At 38.9% G+C, this 16,769-nt stretch overlaps 1 protein-coding gene across 2 annotated transcripts; it reads left to right on the top strand.

Moving 5' to 3' along the window:
• Nucleotides 1-226: 226 nt before the first annotated feature.
• zmp:0000001301 (rab9 effector protein with kelch motifs) lies at nucleotides 227-12,793 on the top strand. Of its 2 annotated transcripts, XM_039615538.1 has the most exons (19): nucleotides 227-365; nucleotides 876-962; nucleotides 2,126-2,198; nucleotides 2,292-2,334; nucleotides 3,178-3,256; nucleotides 4,735-4,823; nucleotides 5,264-5,410; nucleotides 5,543-5,594; nucleotides 6,505-6,605; nucleotides 6,987-7,072; nucleotides 8,490-8,571; nucleotides 8,663-8,748; nucleotides 8,851-8,938; nucleotides 10,120-10,168; nucleotides 10,319-10,409; nucleotides 10,542-10,642; nucleotides 10,814-10,898; nucleotides 11,964-12,068; nucleotides 12,437-12,793. In XM_039615538.1, the coding sequence occupies exons 2-19, from the start codon at nucleotides 901-903 to the stop codon at nucleotides 12,539-12,541; spliced, it is 1,524 nt and encodes a 507-aa protein (XP_039471472.1). In that variant the 5' UTR covers nucleotides 227-365; nucleotides 876-900; the 3' UTR covers nucleotides 12,542-12,793. The 2 variants fall into 2 exon arrangements, with proteins under 2 accessions (XP_039471472.1, XP_039471473.1); XM_039615539.1 differs by lacking the exons at nucleotides 227-365; nucleotides 876-962 and adding an exon at nucleotides 1,509-1,528.
• Nucleotides 12,794-16,769: the final 3,976 nt, after the last annotated feature.

Here is a 16,769-nt window from a genome sequence, read left to right as displayed (position 1 = left end):
AGTGAGCGCCACCTATTGTACAGAAGCTGTTATAAGAGAGAATAGTAAAGCAAAGTGCAGAACATGAGTGGATTTCATGTTACGTGTAGATTAAAGAGTGTTTTCCTCACTTTTTCCCCCACTTCGCTCTCACTCTCATCCTGTTAAATGCTGACGTGCTTGGCTCGGCTCTGTGTTTGGAGGTGTTGCTGGGTAACGGTCTACCTGCAGAGGGAAGTGTAGCTTACCTGTAAGCTGAGACTCAAAGAGCAGCTGACAGGCTGTGCAGCTGAGATGACTCATCCGTGGGCTTAATCCAGCATCAATAAAACAACGAAATAACAGGAAAGAAGCCGATTTCCTGGCAGACACAAACACCTCGACAGGTGGGTTTTATTCCGCCGCTGCTGCTGGTGTTCGTAACTGGAGCTACAAAAAGGCATATTTTGAGATTACCTTGCATCTGTGGCACCACCTGCAGGGGAAACTGCGTGAAAACTTAAGGTTTGGTCACCATTGAGAATTGAATTTTGCAAGAACAACAATTTGTGTTGAGTAAGGATATATTATGTGCACACCTGGAAGAATTTTGTATAGAGAACATTGAGTATGAAATATCAGACTGTATTAACAATGAAAATCTTCATAATATGTTTTCGAAAACAAGTAAAAACTTTGGCTGATTTATTTCACTTTTTAGGGCTTATGAGCAAAAATTGGTGTGATGCTCTTTAACAACACATTGGCACCTGTGCCTTTATTAGCAGCTGTTACTTGTTCTTACAGATTCAGTAAAGTTCAGTTAAATATTTTTTTTAACATTTTCATGATTGAAAAACAAACTCTGTGCTTGTTACAACTGTTACTCCAATAAAGCAAAACTGTGTGTGAGACAGAGACGGAGACACAGCAGGTGTGAAGATGGCATTGGCCAGCGGTCACTGGTTGGAGAAGGAGATAAAAGGAGAAGCCCCAAGTCCTAGGTGAGTGCGCCAACCTAAATAATATAAAGGTGGTGCTCTGATGCAGAATATACCACAAATAAACAGGTAACAATCACTCTTGAAAGATTAGTGTGTAAATAACATATGATAATACATAGTATATTGTGACATTGTTATAGTGAAGGTTGTTTTACACGATACGATCAGGTCAGTAGACCGTTAAAGTAATGAAATAAACTGAGTTTAATCACATCAAAACCTTAAACCTGCATTCTTTTAAATGACCAATGGGCCAACTCCTCTGGTTGCAAAAATAAGTTTGGTTGGGTAGAAGTCTATGGGAAGCCCTCGGTTCCACTGCATGTCTTTTAAATAGTTTGGTGACTTTATTGGCTTGTTGAAGTGTTTGGTTTAGTATTCTGAGTCTGGAGCTTTGCCTTACATATCTCAGAGGTGGTTTTGTGGCTAAGAGGAGCATCAGGTCAGCAGGGGGAAATTCAGACACTCCGGGAATGAACAGGTATAGAGCGGGCAGGCAACATTGCTGAGGTCTTTCCCTTACAGGTTATTCAGCATTGCTGGGAGTGTCTACAGTCCATGGGCAGGTGAGTCTCCAAACAAAAATGTTTCCAGGAAAGGGTCCAAGAAGGTAACTTGGAGAGAGACAGAGACAATGGGTAAGATAACATTAAAGACTAAGGTTCACTAGAGACAAAGGTGGCCTAAAGTTCATCATATTGGTGACAACAACCTGGCGAAGAACTGCTGCACACTTCCGCTCACATATACTTGACTTTTGATTGCTTCATCAGGAACGTCTGTGGGGCAGAACAGAAAGCAACAAATGGGCCTAATAACTCCACCTGAATCAAAAAGAGAAAAGGGAAACCAGATTTTAGGGCTCTTGATTAATTGCAGTGAGTCAAATAATGCAGTCCTGTTAGTTGTCAATGATGTACTCCATCAAAGAAGTTACTTAATAAAGAACTGAATTATCAATTGTGCCCTTGTGTTTTATCTGATAACGTGCTCTTGTGGGACTGTCCCCACTATGTTCATTTAAGTCTATAAAATTGATTAATTTCAGAGTGAAATTAATCAATTTCACTCTGAATTTTGTTTTGTTTCAGCCGCTAATACTGAGCTCAGTGAAGATGATGTCTGACCCGCCTCTATTTCTGTGTGTTTCTTTAAATCCACAGACACGGCCACGCTTTAGCTGTGGCTGGAGACGTTGCCTTTCTTTTCGGAGGTGCCTGTAGCATCAGTCAAGAGGTGAGACCACTGTTTATTTTTCTTTTCATTCAGTCACAGTCACAGCCTGGGTGGTCTGTGTTTCTGCTAATCAGTCTTTTCTGGTTGATTCAGGAGGACAGTGTTGTTTACTTCAGTGACTTCTACATGCTAACAGGTACAACATGCAGCTGTAGTCCTGATGTGCTTTATCTTGCATGCATTTCTGGAGGTTTGGACTTCTGGAAGTGGTATTGAGCAAAGTTTTAGGATGTTAATGATGCTGAATTCAAAACCCATTTACTGAACTCAGTTTTAAGTTCACACACAGCCCAGCTCAATGAAAAAGTCATGACAAAAAGCCAAAATCATCTTCTTTAAATTGTACCATGATGATTAAAAACAAGAAAACAACCTAAAAAGCTCCATAAGCTTTATAAAACCAGGAGTAAAAAAGCAGCTACAATAAATAAATAAAAAGAAAGAAAGTTATTATATTTTTGGAATAATTATCACATCTGATTAAAATTATCAGTATGTCCATTTACAGTGGCAAGGCCAGTTTTATTTATGATATATAAAATATCATGAATACCAAAATAAAAGCCTCACACGGTTTTCTCTCAATAATTTTTGGCAAATTTATTTCTAATGTGCTTAAAACAGAAGATTAAAAACATACAAAGCGGTGTAGCTTTACAATGAAACAGCAAAATAAAACGTTACAAAGAAGTAAAACACAAGTTAACAAACACACACGCACAGCCACACACAGACATTCAGTGTAGATGTGTGAGAACTAAAAGACTTCGAGTCTATTTTTGAATGTATGCACAGATGTAACTGACCTCGGGTCGTCAGCAGGCAGCTCGTTCCAAAGAAACATGACCACAGTAACTGAAAGCACCCTCACAGGTCACGGCACGTTTTTATGACCTCTTAACTTACTAACTGGTTTTAAATGACGTTATCAGATCAGTTATTTTGGCCTTTGCATTTGATGTTTTGGTGTTGTTTGAAGTGACTCCTGAAGATGTGACCTGGGAGGAGATTCCTCAGAGCGGAGACGTTCCCTCGGCCAGAGAAGGGCACACTCTGTGGTAAAATACAGCACTGACTCTTAACTCTAATTATTGATAGTTTAAAACGTTTTGAAATCAGTCACTTTCGGAAAGAAATAGACATTTTTATAACGTTACATAAATTCTTTTCACATTTAGCATATTCTTCACTGAATTCTTAATTTTGGTCTTGATTGTACTGTCCTCATTACCAATACTTTCTGTAGTTGTTTGTGTGAGGTAAAGCAGCCAGTAAAGCTCAAACTGCTTTTCTTACAACTTGCACAGACTTTGACCCTAGTTCAAAGTCTTCGTAATGTCCAGTCGAGACAGATAACAATAAATGAGGTGACTATCTTCAGAATTCACAGCAATCAAGTGGACTTTGTGTGTCCTTCTCCTGCACACTTGCTCTGAACATCACCCAAAACCAAAGAATTTCTAGTGGTGAGATGCCTTTTCTCCTGCTGTGTGCTATATTTAGAAAAAAAAAGGTGTCATGGTTGTGGGTCTTTGACCCAGTTTTTATGTTTGTTATGGTTTATGTTCTCATCCTATATTGGTGTCTCTCGAGCTCAGTCTTCCCTAGTCTCATCCCTGTGTTTCTCAGCCTTCCCAGTCATGTTACCCATGTCTGTTTTCTCCCTAGTCGCTCTGTCAAACCCATGTATCTTAGTCTTGATCTCATTCTTTCTACTTCCTGTTTTATTTTAATAGTCTTATGTTTCATGTGTATTATATTGAATTTTGCTTTCGCTGTCTCGTCAGTCAGATTAGTGTCAGCTGTGTTCCCACCTGTGGCCTGTTCCCTCGTTATCCTCCTTGTTATTGTCTGTGTTTCCCTATTGATTGGTCAATAAGATCTAGAGGAGGTAGAATTGCTGATAAGGTTTCTCTGGCTGGACTTGAAGAATCATTAATGGTTGCAGAGGATCTCTCACCTGGTTCACATTTGGTTACTTGAGTTATCTGTTGATTGTCAGCTTCGGTCTCCATCCCTTTCCATGTATTATGTAAATCTGCTCCCAAGCCCTTTGGTGCCCCATCTGCACACACAGACATGTCCTGGTGGCAACTGGAACCAGCAACTGGTTTTCCAAGACAAGCTTTATTGTCAAAAACAAACTCCATCTTATGATGACTCCTCCATCGTAATTTATTCATTTCTGTTTGTCTTGAATTATATCCAAAGGTCAAGGAAATCTCCTGTAAAAAGACAGTGTTTTTTTAAGTTCAGTGATAGCACAATGACTGTAATGTTCCCCCAGTCCGTGTGCATGTTTTCTTCTCACTGAGCTTCTCCCACCATTAAAAACTATGCTAGACTAATCCTATCTGTCTTGGGCCAGGACACTCACGTTATGTTACATTACGTTATGTTATAATAAATAGTTCTGTTGAATATTCAAGATTACAAATATTGAGCAAAATAGTCATTATTACAGTCGTAGCTCTCGCATTGCTACAACACACTGATGCATTTTTACTGTAAACACCATGTTTTGTTTCCTTCTCAGTGTTGTGAAAGGAAGCCTGTATCTGTTTGGAGGAGCGTCCAGTCCTGACGCCACTGAGTGTCTGCCAGGAGTCTACAGCTTTGATATAGGTGAGGATGTACAGCAGCTAGAAGAAACAATGAACTAGTTTAGTTTGATTTGTGCTGTGTGTGGTTCATGTTAAACATGACCAAAGTTTCAAATAGTGAGGTTAGGGTCTGTACAAGTAATGACTGAGCCAAAAAGTCAGATGCTTTTTTTCTACTCTGGCTTTGTATGATGTCATAGAGTGAGTGTGGGCTTCTCAGGCACAGAAGTCACACCCAGCTGCTGTTCAAAACCTTGTTTGGGAAGGAAGAAGGTTGGCTTTAAGAGAGAGAAGCTAAAATGGCACAGTATGAAAGTGATGAGGTTTTTTTTTTAAACTATTATTTGTGCAAAGCTACTCTGGTAGCTTTAATTTTACTCTGGTTTAGTCCAAAATCAAAACAAGCAGAATGGGCCCCCCATAGTGAAGTCCACACTTCATTAGGTTTCCATGTCCTGACAGTGACTCTGACCTGGGAGTGCTTAGCGGTTGGGGGTGTGGCCCTCAGAGCTCTCAGACACTGCTCTGCTGCTGCTGGCGAAAACATCTACGTGTACGGAGGTGCTGTGGAGGGGAATCCAAGTGATGACCTCATGGTGTTCAACACAGGTTACAAAAAAAATTATATTTATGCAGCTTTCAGCTTCTTTCTTATTCTTCTTTTTTTAAATAAAAATGAGTCACCCTATTTACATATGTTTTTACATTTTAGATTCTGATGTCCTCTCTGCTCTGTTTCAGTGTCTCTCACCTGGACACCGGTCAGAACAAGTGGATCTCTGCCTCCTGCCCTGTGAGACTTCTTCTCTGACACAGTGTCAACAAAAACTGTAGTTCAAGGTTCACAGTCATGGCTCAGTGAAGGAATTTAGCATGAATTTAGATGTCATGGTTTGGAGACACAAAGACAGCGTTCAGAAACAAAAAGCAAGCTGGTTATTTAGCTAATAAAAGGCCAACACGTAAATTTAAAGCTGAGGCAAAATAACAAAATCCAAGCAGCTCAGGGAAATGTGAGAGGAAAGCTACATGTACAGGGCTCAGCTGAAAGACTTACAAACACAGGAACACAGCGAGGGGTACTGTGGGCAGAGGAAACAGCTGGGTGACAAGAAACAGGTGGAACTGATCAAGGATAACAAGAGAGCAGAAATGCAGTATTATGAAAAGTATTTCCCAGTTTTTAAGTTTTTTTTTTGCATATTTCTCACACTTAGATGTTTCAGATTGTGAAACTAATTTTAATATTACACAAAGATAACCTGACTAAATACAGATAGGTTTGCATAGCTTTCATCCTTCAATGGATGAAACCATCATTTAAAAACTCTGTTATCTTTGTACAATATGAAAAATTTGTTGGCTGAACATGTAAGTGTGACAAATATGAAAAAAAATAAAATCAAGAACGGGGCAAATATTTTTTTATGTTATTAAACTAAAAGCAGAGCACAACAGAGATGGATTTACCAAAATAAAATAGGAAGTGACTAACTGAACACTGAGATAAACCGTTACTACACTCAGGAGCAGGAACATGATAATACAAATGTCTAATTTAAATAATACTTTAGGCCCCAAAACTTCAAAGTCCAGGACCACGAATATCAGATTTTTATAAAAACAATATAATTCTATTTTGGCAGCATACTAATCTATGAAACCCCCCAAATCTGACAGATGTGTCCTTTTTCTGCGTGTAGATGGGGTCAGAGTTGTGCTCTGGTTGGAGATCAGGTGTTCATGTTTGGAGGTTATGGAGCAGGAGGAGACTTCTGTAAAGACCTCTATGTTCTCAATACAGGTAAGAGCCAAGCTGAGGCATTTTCCAGTTCTGCTTTTCAGAGCTAGTTTTATATAGCACATAATAATTACACTTGGTGGGGAGATGGAGATGATCAAAGAGATCCACTAAATATTAGTGCAGCTTTGGATTACTTGCTTTAAAATGACCAGATAGATTTATTTATGCAACTTTATTTCTTGCACACGATCAAACAAAAAAATTCTATTTACACAAATGTCAGAGATTTAAACAGTGTATGTTGAACTGCATCAGAATTCACAGGTGTATCTAGAAAAGATCATTCATGCTTATATATACAGCAAATATACAGATTAAGTCTAACACATAACTCTTATGACCTCATCTGACCTTTGACCTTTATGTCCTTTGGGTTTTAAGAGAACCTGCAGTGGCAGAAAATGGAGGTGAAAGGAGAATCACCTGCAGCCTGCAGCGGACAAACACTGACTGCACACCATGATAAAGTACACACACACACACACACACACACACACACACACACACACACACACACACACACACACACACACACACACACACACACACACACACACACACACACAAATGAACTATATGAATGTACTAGTAGCAGAGGTGCAGGAAAGAAAAAAAAAATACTATTATATATTTTACTTATCATCGAATTGGTGTTTTTGTAATTCATTTGTTTCTACCTATGCCATGCTTTGGAGAAGTAGCTGTACTAAAATTAATATTACCGTAATATTAATATTTTTATCCATCCAACCATCCATTTTTCTGCAGTTTATCTAGGCAACAGTCTGAAATACCCAGACCTTCCTCTCTCTGGAAACTTGGACCTTAATATTAAAAGAAAAAAACACATGTGTGTTGAGGAGATGGAAGGAGTACTTTTGGGATCTCATGAATGTAGGATATATGAGAGAGGTGGACAGTTACCAGCTCTCTCAAGTGGAAGGGAGGGCAGCTGTGGAAAGATAGTTGGTCCAGTTGACATATCTGTGGAGGTATGGAGATGTCCAGGAGAAAGGGCAGTGGACTTTTAAACAGAGTACCTAATATAACCTTGGAAAATGAGGATGCCTGAGGAGTGGAGAGGAAGTATACTGCTACTGATTTTTAAGAACAAGTCTGATGTTCAGGTATAGAGAAGGTGTAACAGTGAAGCTGCAAGGAGCAGAGATAGTGACGGGAGAGGAGGGTGGCTGTAAATGCTTGGAGTCAGCCTTCTAAAGCAACAGACAGTGCAGTGAATTTGTGCCCATTATAGAAGCAGGAAATACAACAAATATTTAAACTTAAAGTTTGCATGTGTGCACATAATTACATTAGAGGACCTCCATTTTCATGCTCACAGCAATATATAATAGTCCCTTTAGGTTCTGGACCAGCCATGGTTAAATATTTTTATCATCCGTCCACCCCGACCTCTTCCTTTTGCTGACTGGATGCCTCCATGAGCTCACCGTCCTTCTTTTTTTCCCTGTCATAATTATTCTGACCACTAGAGGGTGTTGCAGCAAAGTCTTTATTTTTCTTTATTGTCATTTATAGTGAGTCTTTTCTCAGTGTTTTTAAAAACACTGAAAAAAAGTAGTTTTATTTAGCTACTGAAAACTGATACTTGCTATATGTGAGCCTCTATAGCCGCTATATCCTTAAAGCTGTATAAGAATAACAGTATAAAAACAAGTAGGATATAATTTTTTAAATCACAAGAAAAATGGACAAAACAAAATAAACAAAAAAGCTGTTAAGACAGAAATATACAATTATCAAAATATATTATTTGTAAAGCAAAATAACTGTAGCTTTAAAAAACAGTCACTTTGACTCATGAATACAATGTTTTGTATTTATTTTTTTGTTGTTTATTACTTTTGGAAAAATCTCATGTAGGACATCTACCTGTTTGGTGGCAAAAGCACCAATGAGGATGGCACAGTGACGTCGTCCAGTGAAATCCACAAACTCAGTATTGGTGGGTTGGATGCTGCAGAGAAGTTAAAACTGTGACTCGTGTAAATCTGAAGAGTTAAAGTCTGTAAATACTTCACACGGTGTGTCTGCAGCAAAGACAAAGTGGAAGGTACCGCTGTACGTCGGGATTCCTCCGACACGTCGACACGGACACACCACCTTCATCCTTCACAGCCATGTCAGCAAAAATAACATTTATTATTATAGAGGTTTTTTTTTAAATTATTACTGTGATGTGATATGAAATAAAGTGTTCTTTTTGTGCCTACGTGATTGGCAGCTGTATGTGTTTGGAGGGAAGAATGAAGAGCAGAATTTCAATGACCTGAAGGTGATGAAGCTCATTAACCCATCAGAGAGGCAACCAGGTACGTTATAGTGTTTTAAAGTCAAACATACGGATGATTTGGCTCTTGTTAAAGAGCACAGGAGCTTCAGTGGCAAAGCTGTCCACAGGATGGTGCTAGAGGAGAGGTCAAATGGTCATTTAAATAGGCACAACAGGGATGGATTCAGTTTTTACACACTTTATTGTGCAGTACTTTTGATTTTAAATTAATAAAACTGTTTTTTTTTTTATGTCACATCAAACTCATTCCAGAAAAACAAAGAAAGAAACGTTTTTCAATTTCACACATTCCCCACAGCCACAGCATGTCTCCTTCTACATTAAATGCAGCTTTTGAAAGTGAGGTCACAGTAGCTGTTTCTTTAGATTAATTTTGAATGTTTTTTCAAACTATTTATTTATTTATTTTTTTAAACACAGGAATTAACAGTGAGTAGTTTTAATAAAATGTAAAAAAAGTGCAGAGTTTTGTTCTCACCTGATACAGTTTAATGTTCTTCTCTCCAGACCTGAAAATTTGTGTCTTTGTGCTTTCTGAGTTCTTTAAAAGCCATCTGGCAAATGTCAAGTAGGCTCCTTACCTCTCCATAGTGGACACAATTCAACCTTGCTTCAGTCAAGGAGTGCTGCTAAAATTGTTCCTTGACCTCACTGACCAAGTAACTCCTTATTTACTGAGTTTGGACAGGTAGCTGTTCCTAACAAAGTGTCCTAGTGGTTACAAACTTCCTCCGCTTTACAAGTACTAACATCCTTGTGTTTCTGAGTACACTCAGAGCTTCAGACATGTTTTTTCTGAACTGTTTCCTACTCATTTAAATTAGCACAGATGGACTCCAATCAAGTTGGAGATACATATCAAGGATATTTAAAGCAAACAAGATGCACCTGCTCACAGTTTGGAGCCACAGCAAAGGGCTGGATTTTTTTTTTTAAATGAAAGATTTTAGTTTTTCACTTAATACACTGAAATACAAGTTTTCAATCATGAAGGCTTAATGATTAATGAAACTGCCAATTAAAATTAAGCATACAACAAAGAAGAGTGTGCAAAAAGTGAGGGTGATCTATTCTATCATGATTATGTGAGTTTAATAGCTCTCATTACATTTACATCATTTACACTGCACTTGCTCCATGTGAACTCACAGATGAACTTTATGTGTCAGACTGAAAAACAAAAAACTTTTGTCTCCACAGTGATGAAGGAGATCCTGTCAGAGTTTGGTCTCCAGGGTATCAGCCACAGGTCAGCAGCTGCTGTCTGTGTGCGCACACCAGCTCTCTTTCATATGTGTGTGTGCGTGTGTGTGCCATTTGAGCCTCTTGTCATGCTCTGTTTGAGTCTCATATCTCGGTTTTAACTCACTGGTTTCATTCTGGTTTTGACCGTTAACAGCTTCACTCCCACAAAAGTTCCCAACGTCCGCTACGAACTGAGCGAGACGGCTCCGTCCGTCCAGCAGAAGAACACGATGGTGAATCCGCAGGTATCAACATAACACACTCGCCCTCATTCAATCTTTTCAAATGATGGTAAAAGGTCATGCAGATTCAGAGGGTTGGAAGACTGGGGTGAAACTCAATATGCAACGCAGATAACGTTGCATTTCCTGCTGCAGGTGTTTGTCCACAGAGACTTCAGCGCAGTGCGTGATCAGGCAATGACACTGATCCAAACAGCATTCACACTGCTGGACCAGGAATTCCACAAACTAGATCGGTACATGCACATCTTCATTTACACATTTAACTACAACTCAAAGGGCAAGAACATGCATGAGGTGAACCACTGTAGGAGCTCATCAGGCTAAAGTTTTAACTGCCTCACCTCTAAACATCATATTTCCTGTGCTCATCCTTCTAAGGCTGAATGTGTTTTCTTTTCTTTCAGAGAGAAGTCAGAGCTGACTAAAGCTGCAGCTGCTCTGCAAAGAGAGAAAGACGCTCATGAAGCTCATAGACAACAACAACAACAGGTTCAACAGCCTTCTAACATCCACCAGGTCAACAGTGAAGCCCCCGGGGGCTGGGGCAGGTTTAGGCTGCATGCTACATGAGTATAGTTTCAGAAACCTTGTAGATATATAGTCTTTACAGTTATTCTGTATTCCTGCTATAGGGATGGTGCTATTAATGTGTAAAAGCTCCAGATAAAGGGGTCAATGTGAATGTAATCCAAGCTTAAACTGGTAACTATTATTTACAAAGAATATTTACAGAAACTTGGGATACACAAGACAAGAATGCAGATTGTAAAATCAAAAAAGAGGAAAAACAATACTGTTTAAAATATACAACAGATTATTTAAACAGATAAATACAAGAAGGGCAATAAAATCGAGTAAAATCAGGAAAGAATGAGATGGAAAAGAGGTCAGTGACTCTGCTGACCATCAAGCTCTAAAGCAACAAGAGGACAGGAAGTGAACACAGGACCCCAAGTGACTCCTGTTTTAGTCCTGTGAAATCCTGCTGAGTGGACCACCTGTGATTGGTGGATTGTAACAAAGTTTTTGCATGTCATCTCAAAATACTGGAACAGTATTTGAGGACAAAATTTAAGCTGCTCAGACCCAAAAGTTAAAACACCTTTCAAAGTTTAACAGTAAAAACTGGAAATGAATTTAAAAACAAATCAGGAACTTTATCCTGGTTCTTGTTACATTCAGTCCATTTAAGCCTAATCTAACCCATTAGCTGCTTACACACTCTAACCCATTAATCTAATCTACCATAAAACCATTAAATCTTTATCTGATCACTAACCTAATTCAGTGCATGAGAGGAAGTCAGTAAATGTATTGCAATCCAGTATGATCTAGTTATTTAAACCTAATCACATGTTAATCAGTGATATATCGTTTCTAATAGTTTTTGTAAGATATTTTAATCTGTGTTATGATTTATTTTACTTAATAGAGCAATTTTATTGTGAATTCTGCTTTCATCTGCCGTTTTCACACTTCAGGTGTTTTCACCCAGGATATACTGTATTTACACGTGTGTGTGTGTGTGTGTGTGTGTGTGTGTGTGTGTGTCAGGAGCTGCAGGAGATGCTGGACAGACATCGCTCTCAGAATGAAGCTTGGCTTCGAGCGAGAGCTGAGGAGAACGACCGAGAGAGGAGGGAGCTCTGCAGACTCAGAGTCAGTAAAACAAACAAACACACTAACACACATGCACACTCTGCTTCACTAACATATTTTTGCATTTCATGCATGTAAACAGGAAACAAGACTTCGGTCATTAAACAAATAAAATAAGTTTTCTAACTTCCTGGTTTACGTCCACAATGTGCTGCACATCAGAGCTTCACTGTTTCCAGCGCTGGCTTTGGGAAACGATCAGAATGTGAAATCACTGATGTTATTTTCAGTTTAAGGTGTCTTTATGACAGCTTAGCAGACAAAAATCCATGGTAAACTGTTGTACGTGCAGTCCTGTTCATCAGTTAGTCATTATTTGAGATATGTGGGAGTGTTAAATTTGATGGGTGCGATGTGTCTCTCCTCAGGAGGTGGTGTTACAGGAGCAGGAGAGGCTGAAGGAGGAGCAGAGCAACATCCAGAAACGGAGCGAACACCTCCTCTCCATCATGCAGCAGTTCAAAGGAATGTGAGATAGATGGATAGATTGATGGAAAGATAGAAATAAACAATTTTTGCGATCATAAGTCAAAAATTTGTGTCATTATCTACAATTTTGTACTCGGTATCTAAAACTTTTGACTTACTAACTCAAAACGTCTAAGAAAATAATTCAAAATTTTGAATGGCAACTTTTCCCCCCCCAGCAACATAAACAACCTTCCATAAGAATAAAAAAAATGGCCTCACTTGCAGCAGTGTCTGATGGTTAATGTAGTCCCAGTGTTAGAACAGTATTTATTAGCCTGATGTGTTTTTCCTATAAACTGCATAAAGAAGATGGATGCAACCATGATGTTTCTGATATTTTGAAGCCTTGATTCTAAATTTATGGTCACTGACATTTTCATTTTTTTTCATTTTTTTTTTTTTAAAGTTTTGGTTTGTTTTTGTTTTTTGGAGCCAGAGGTAACCATACTTAGACAAGAGGGTCAAGTGCTGCATTATTAGCAAAATATAGTTTTCTTAGCAAGCTACACCCATAACTGCCCACACAGATACCTGCTGAGTAGTGCTAAATGACAGACTGATGAAAAAGTAGAATTGCACTGACTCTGGAGCATGAAATTCTCAGATGGTCTGTCCCTCACAGGAAGCCATTTTTTTTTTCTGTCAGATAATCTGACTAAAGAGCTCCAAAAGGCACAAATGCCATGAAATACTTGAGCTATCTAGTTTCAGTGACTCTATTTAGACAAAGGGAGAACTTAAGAGGCCAGAACTGTTTTGTAAACATGTTTATTTCTGCTGTAAAGCTGAATATTTTAACATGGGACTCTATGGGGATTGGCTCACTTTTGGTTCCTCTGGTGGACATCGGAGGAACTGCAGCTCACACTTGTTTCCTTGTTTTATTTCTTTGCTGGTAAAAGCAGACACCATCTGAGTGTTCACAAGAAGACGATAACCAGTTTCATGGTGATTTTGTTTCTTTTTTGTCGTCTGTCTGTACACAAATCGCTGAACCATGACGAGCTCCAGAACAGCTGCATGATTCACAGCAGAATTACTGGAAGCACAGTAAAAATGCACCTGTAGAACATTTTGTTTATCTGATGAAACCGTGGATATGACGTGTTTTATTCTACTTTAAAAGGGGAAGTTCAAGCTGTTCCACATCAACAATCCATCCATCCATGGGCTGGAGCTTATCCCAGCAAAAATGTCACAGGGCAAAAACTGTTTCATAACTTGGATTGTTTAAAGTAGTCAGTGTTTCTCTTGATTGCATGAAGTAGTCACTTGTAATGGTTAAAGAAAATCCACATTATAATTTAAGATGAAAGTTAGTAATTCCCAGTAAGTGTATATTTGTGCTGGACAAATATGCACTTACAGGCTGTTCACACGGGAACACAGACGAGACAAAAGATGAAGGTAACCTTGACTGATTGATGAATGAGGGGAAGGGAAGAAAGTAGCGAGCAGCACAATAAGACCACAGACCTTAGATGAAACCTTCCTGGTGGAACCGCTGCAAAGAAACCACTACAATCCTTTTAACACAGCCGAACTAAACCCAGCTGAGAAGGTTTGGCATGCAGACGTGGGAACTCCTTCCAAGCTGCTGGAGGAGCTCCAGTGGTGCAAAGCCGCTATCAAAGCAAAGAGGGGGCCACTGTGAAGAATCAGGGGAATCTTAAATATGAAACCCAGTTTGTTTTCCATTTTCTGTTGTTCGCTACAAACATTTGTTATTCCACAGCTCGGATGATTTCAGCTCTGTACTGCACTGTGGGAAAAGAGTCAAAATAAAGTGATGAATGAGTAGATGGGCTTGAACTTGTGACAAGTTCTACAGCAGGATCTTGTAATCATTTTAACTGTGTGATAGCGAGCTGTAATTATAAGTGGTTATCTCTGTTTTCTATGATTTTATTTGGTAGCTGCCACGTATCATGAGTACATGTGATATTTTTAATAAAGCCCATTAGCCATTTGTAATTTTTGATGGTAATTTCAGTATAGATGGTGACACCAGCTAGAAAATATTATTTTTGAAGAAAAAGTCAACTAGAATTCTTACTTGTTCGACTTTAAGATGTCTGAAATGACTCTTTATACCAGTGGTGCCAAACATAAGGCCCAGGGGCCACAATCAGCTCGGGAAGGACTCCAATCCGGCCCTCTGAACAATTTTTAAAAAATGTGACGGAAAGAAGGCATAAATTTTGTACTCTCAACTGTATTTTCAAGTTTTACACACCTAACAAATCACTTTCATGGCCATTCATACAACACCGACAGATGTTCGTTTTTTTTTATTTTATTTCTCACTACAGAAATGTGACTTTTTTTAAACAGTGGGTCCATATTTAAAAGAAATTTTCATTTTCTTTGAATTAACTCTTTTAAATTTATTATTAAATCAAAGAGTTTGATTGGTGTCATTTACTACACTAGCATTTTTTTATCGTGTAGAAAAAGCAGCACACTGTTGAACTTGTGCTTATCACAGGGATTAAATGTAAAGTTAAACTTTGCTACACTGACAGAAAGAGGAGATTCACTGGCCCAGCCCACTCCAAGCAGGCTGCATGTGGCCCACAATGTAAAATGAGTTTGACATCCCAGCTTTATACTGTATATAAACGATGACATACTGTACTGTATATCATTTTCTGTTGCTTAGGGGTGTAGTAGTAGAGGTAGTACTTTTGTTTAATCTCCTAGGACTTCTTACCAAATCTCTCCTTTGGCTCCAAGAAGCATCCTGTCCACAGCTTTGACTGCACACTGCTTTTTTAAAAATGCTTTTCTGATGGTTTGATCTCTTGCTAATCCAGTGCACATGTTAAAGTGTCCTCAGGTGACCAGCAGGCCACCCTAAATTGCCTTGATTGGATTGGAAGCGCGTGCCACTGAGCTGGACCTCTCCACTATGTGCTGTTGAGGCTTTGTGGAGCATTTTAATGGCATGATCAAATTCTATGTGGTACAGACTGTCTAGGGCTCCAGTTTTGGAAAGGGAAACTTCAGTATTTTATTAGTCTGTTACTCATTAGCACTAATTAACAGATCTGTGTTTAGGCTTTGCACCCCTACACAAACCTCTCATCCAATTACAGTCACTTCTGGGTCCAAACAACTAACATGGTGGAGTCAGTGGGTACCAGCAGCTGTCAAATTCAGCCTTGTGAAACAGGCTGCTGTGAGTTAGTGGTGTGGGAGATCTCTTATCTGAGCGCATGCTGGATTCAATATTAGCTGCCTTAATGTGGACCAAATTGTCCATGACGGTGTACAAGACATAGTTTTTGGATTAAATTAAAGTATGTCAGTGAACTGGGTCTGTGCACACTGGCCATTCATGTGATGTGAATTTGACACCCTGTCGTTCCATATCATTAAAAAAACTCACATTTTTACCTTTCACACTTCAGTGGTCAGTGAGTTTATTACAGCTGCAGGACTGTCAGCAGACATTAAAATCGACTTTTTAAATTAACCCATCAAAATGAGCACAATAAACTCCACTAACTGACAGAGCAACACGGGCCAGACAGGAAGAGCAGAACAAGCCAGTTTATTGGTCTGTCTGTCCGTTTGTCCTTCCTGCTTGTCCCTGTGTCTGGCTGTCTCTGGCTGTCTCCTCCACTGTCGCATTCAACAGAAGGACGGATCACTATTAGGCAGGGAAAAACAGCGTAATGCGCCAGTCGGTGTACTTGAATTTCCTCTCGGTTGCACTATTTGGCAAAAGGAGTGAGGGGCGGGGAGAGAGAGTGAGAAGAGTGAAGGCGGCAGCAATACCACCGGAAGTGTGTCTCTGGAGTAAAATAAAGGCTTTGTTCTCGCCTGTATGAAATTAAATAAAATAAATTGATAGGAAATTAGATTTTTAACATATGACAATTAAGAAAAAAACATACCTTTTTGAAATTAAATATAGAAGGACTATGAGTAACAGCTTCTACTTCTCCTTTCTTTAAATGCTTTTGATATGATTTGAATTTGCTGGTGTTGTAATAATGTTTTGTATGATTCAAGTTCAATATGTGAGTGTCTTTCCTATGCAACCTCAGAAAATGAAGAATATCACGTCTTTGTCTTGCAAGTTAACTATAACTTTTATCTGTAAATTTACCTTTTCTTTTTCTCAGACTACTTTTTTCCATAGAAAATTGACGTTTTTTCCCCATAAAGCCGCAATTTCTTCCTTGTAAATTTTCCTGTTTTTTTCCCCTTAAACTTTGTCAT

This window comes from Oreochromis aureus, linkage group 7 (assembly GCF_013358895.1).
Source record: "Oreochromis aureus strain Israel breed Guangdong linkage group 7, ZZ_aureus, whole genome shotgun sequence".
Taxonomy (NCBI): domain Eukaryota; kingdom Metazoa; phylum Chordata; class Actinopteri; order Cichliformes; family Cichlidae; genus Oreochromis; species Oreochromis aureus.
Note: the sequence above shows the minus strand (reverse complement) of the source record. Positions and strands in the feature narration are given on the sequence as shown.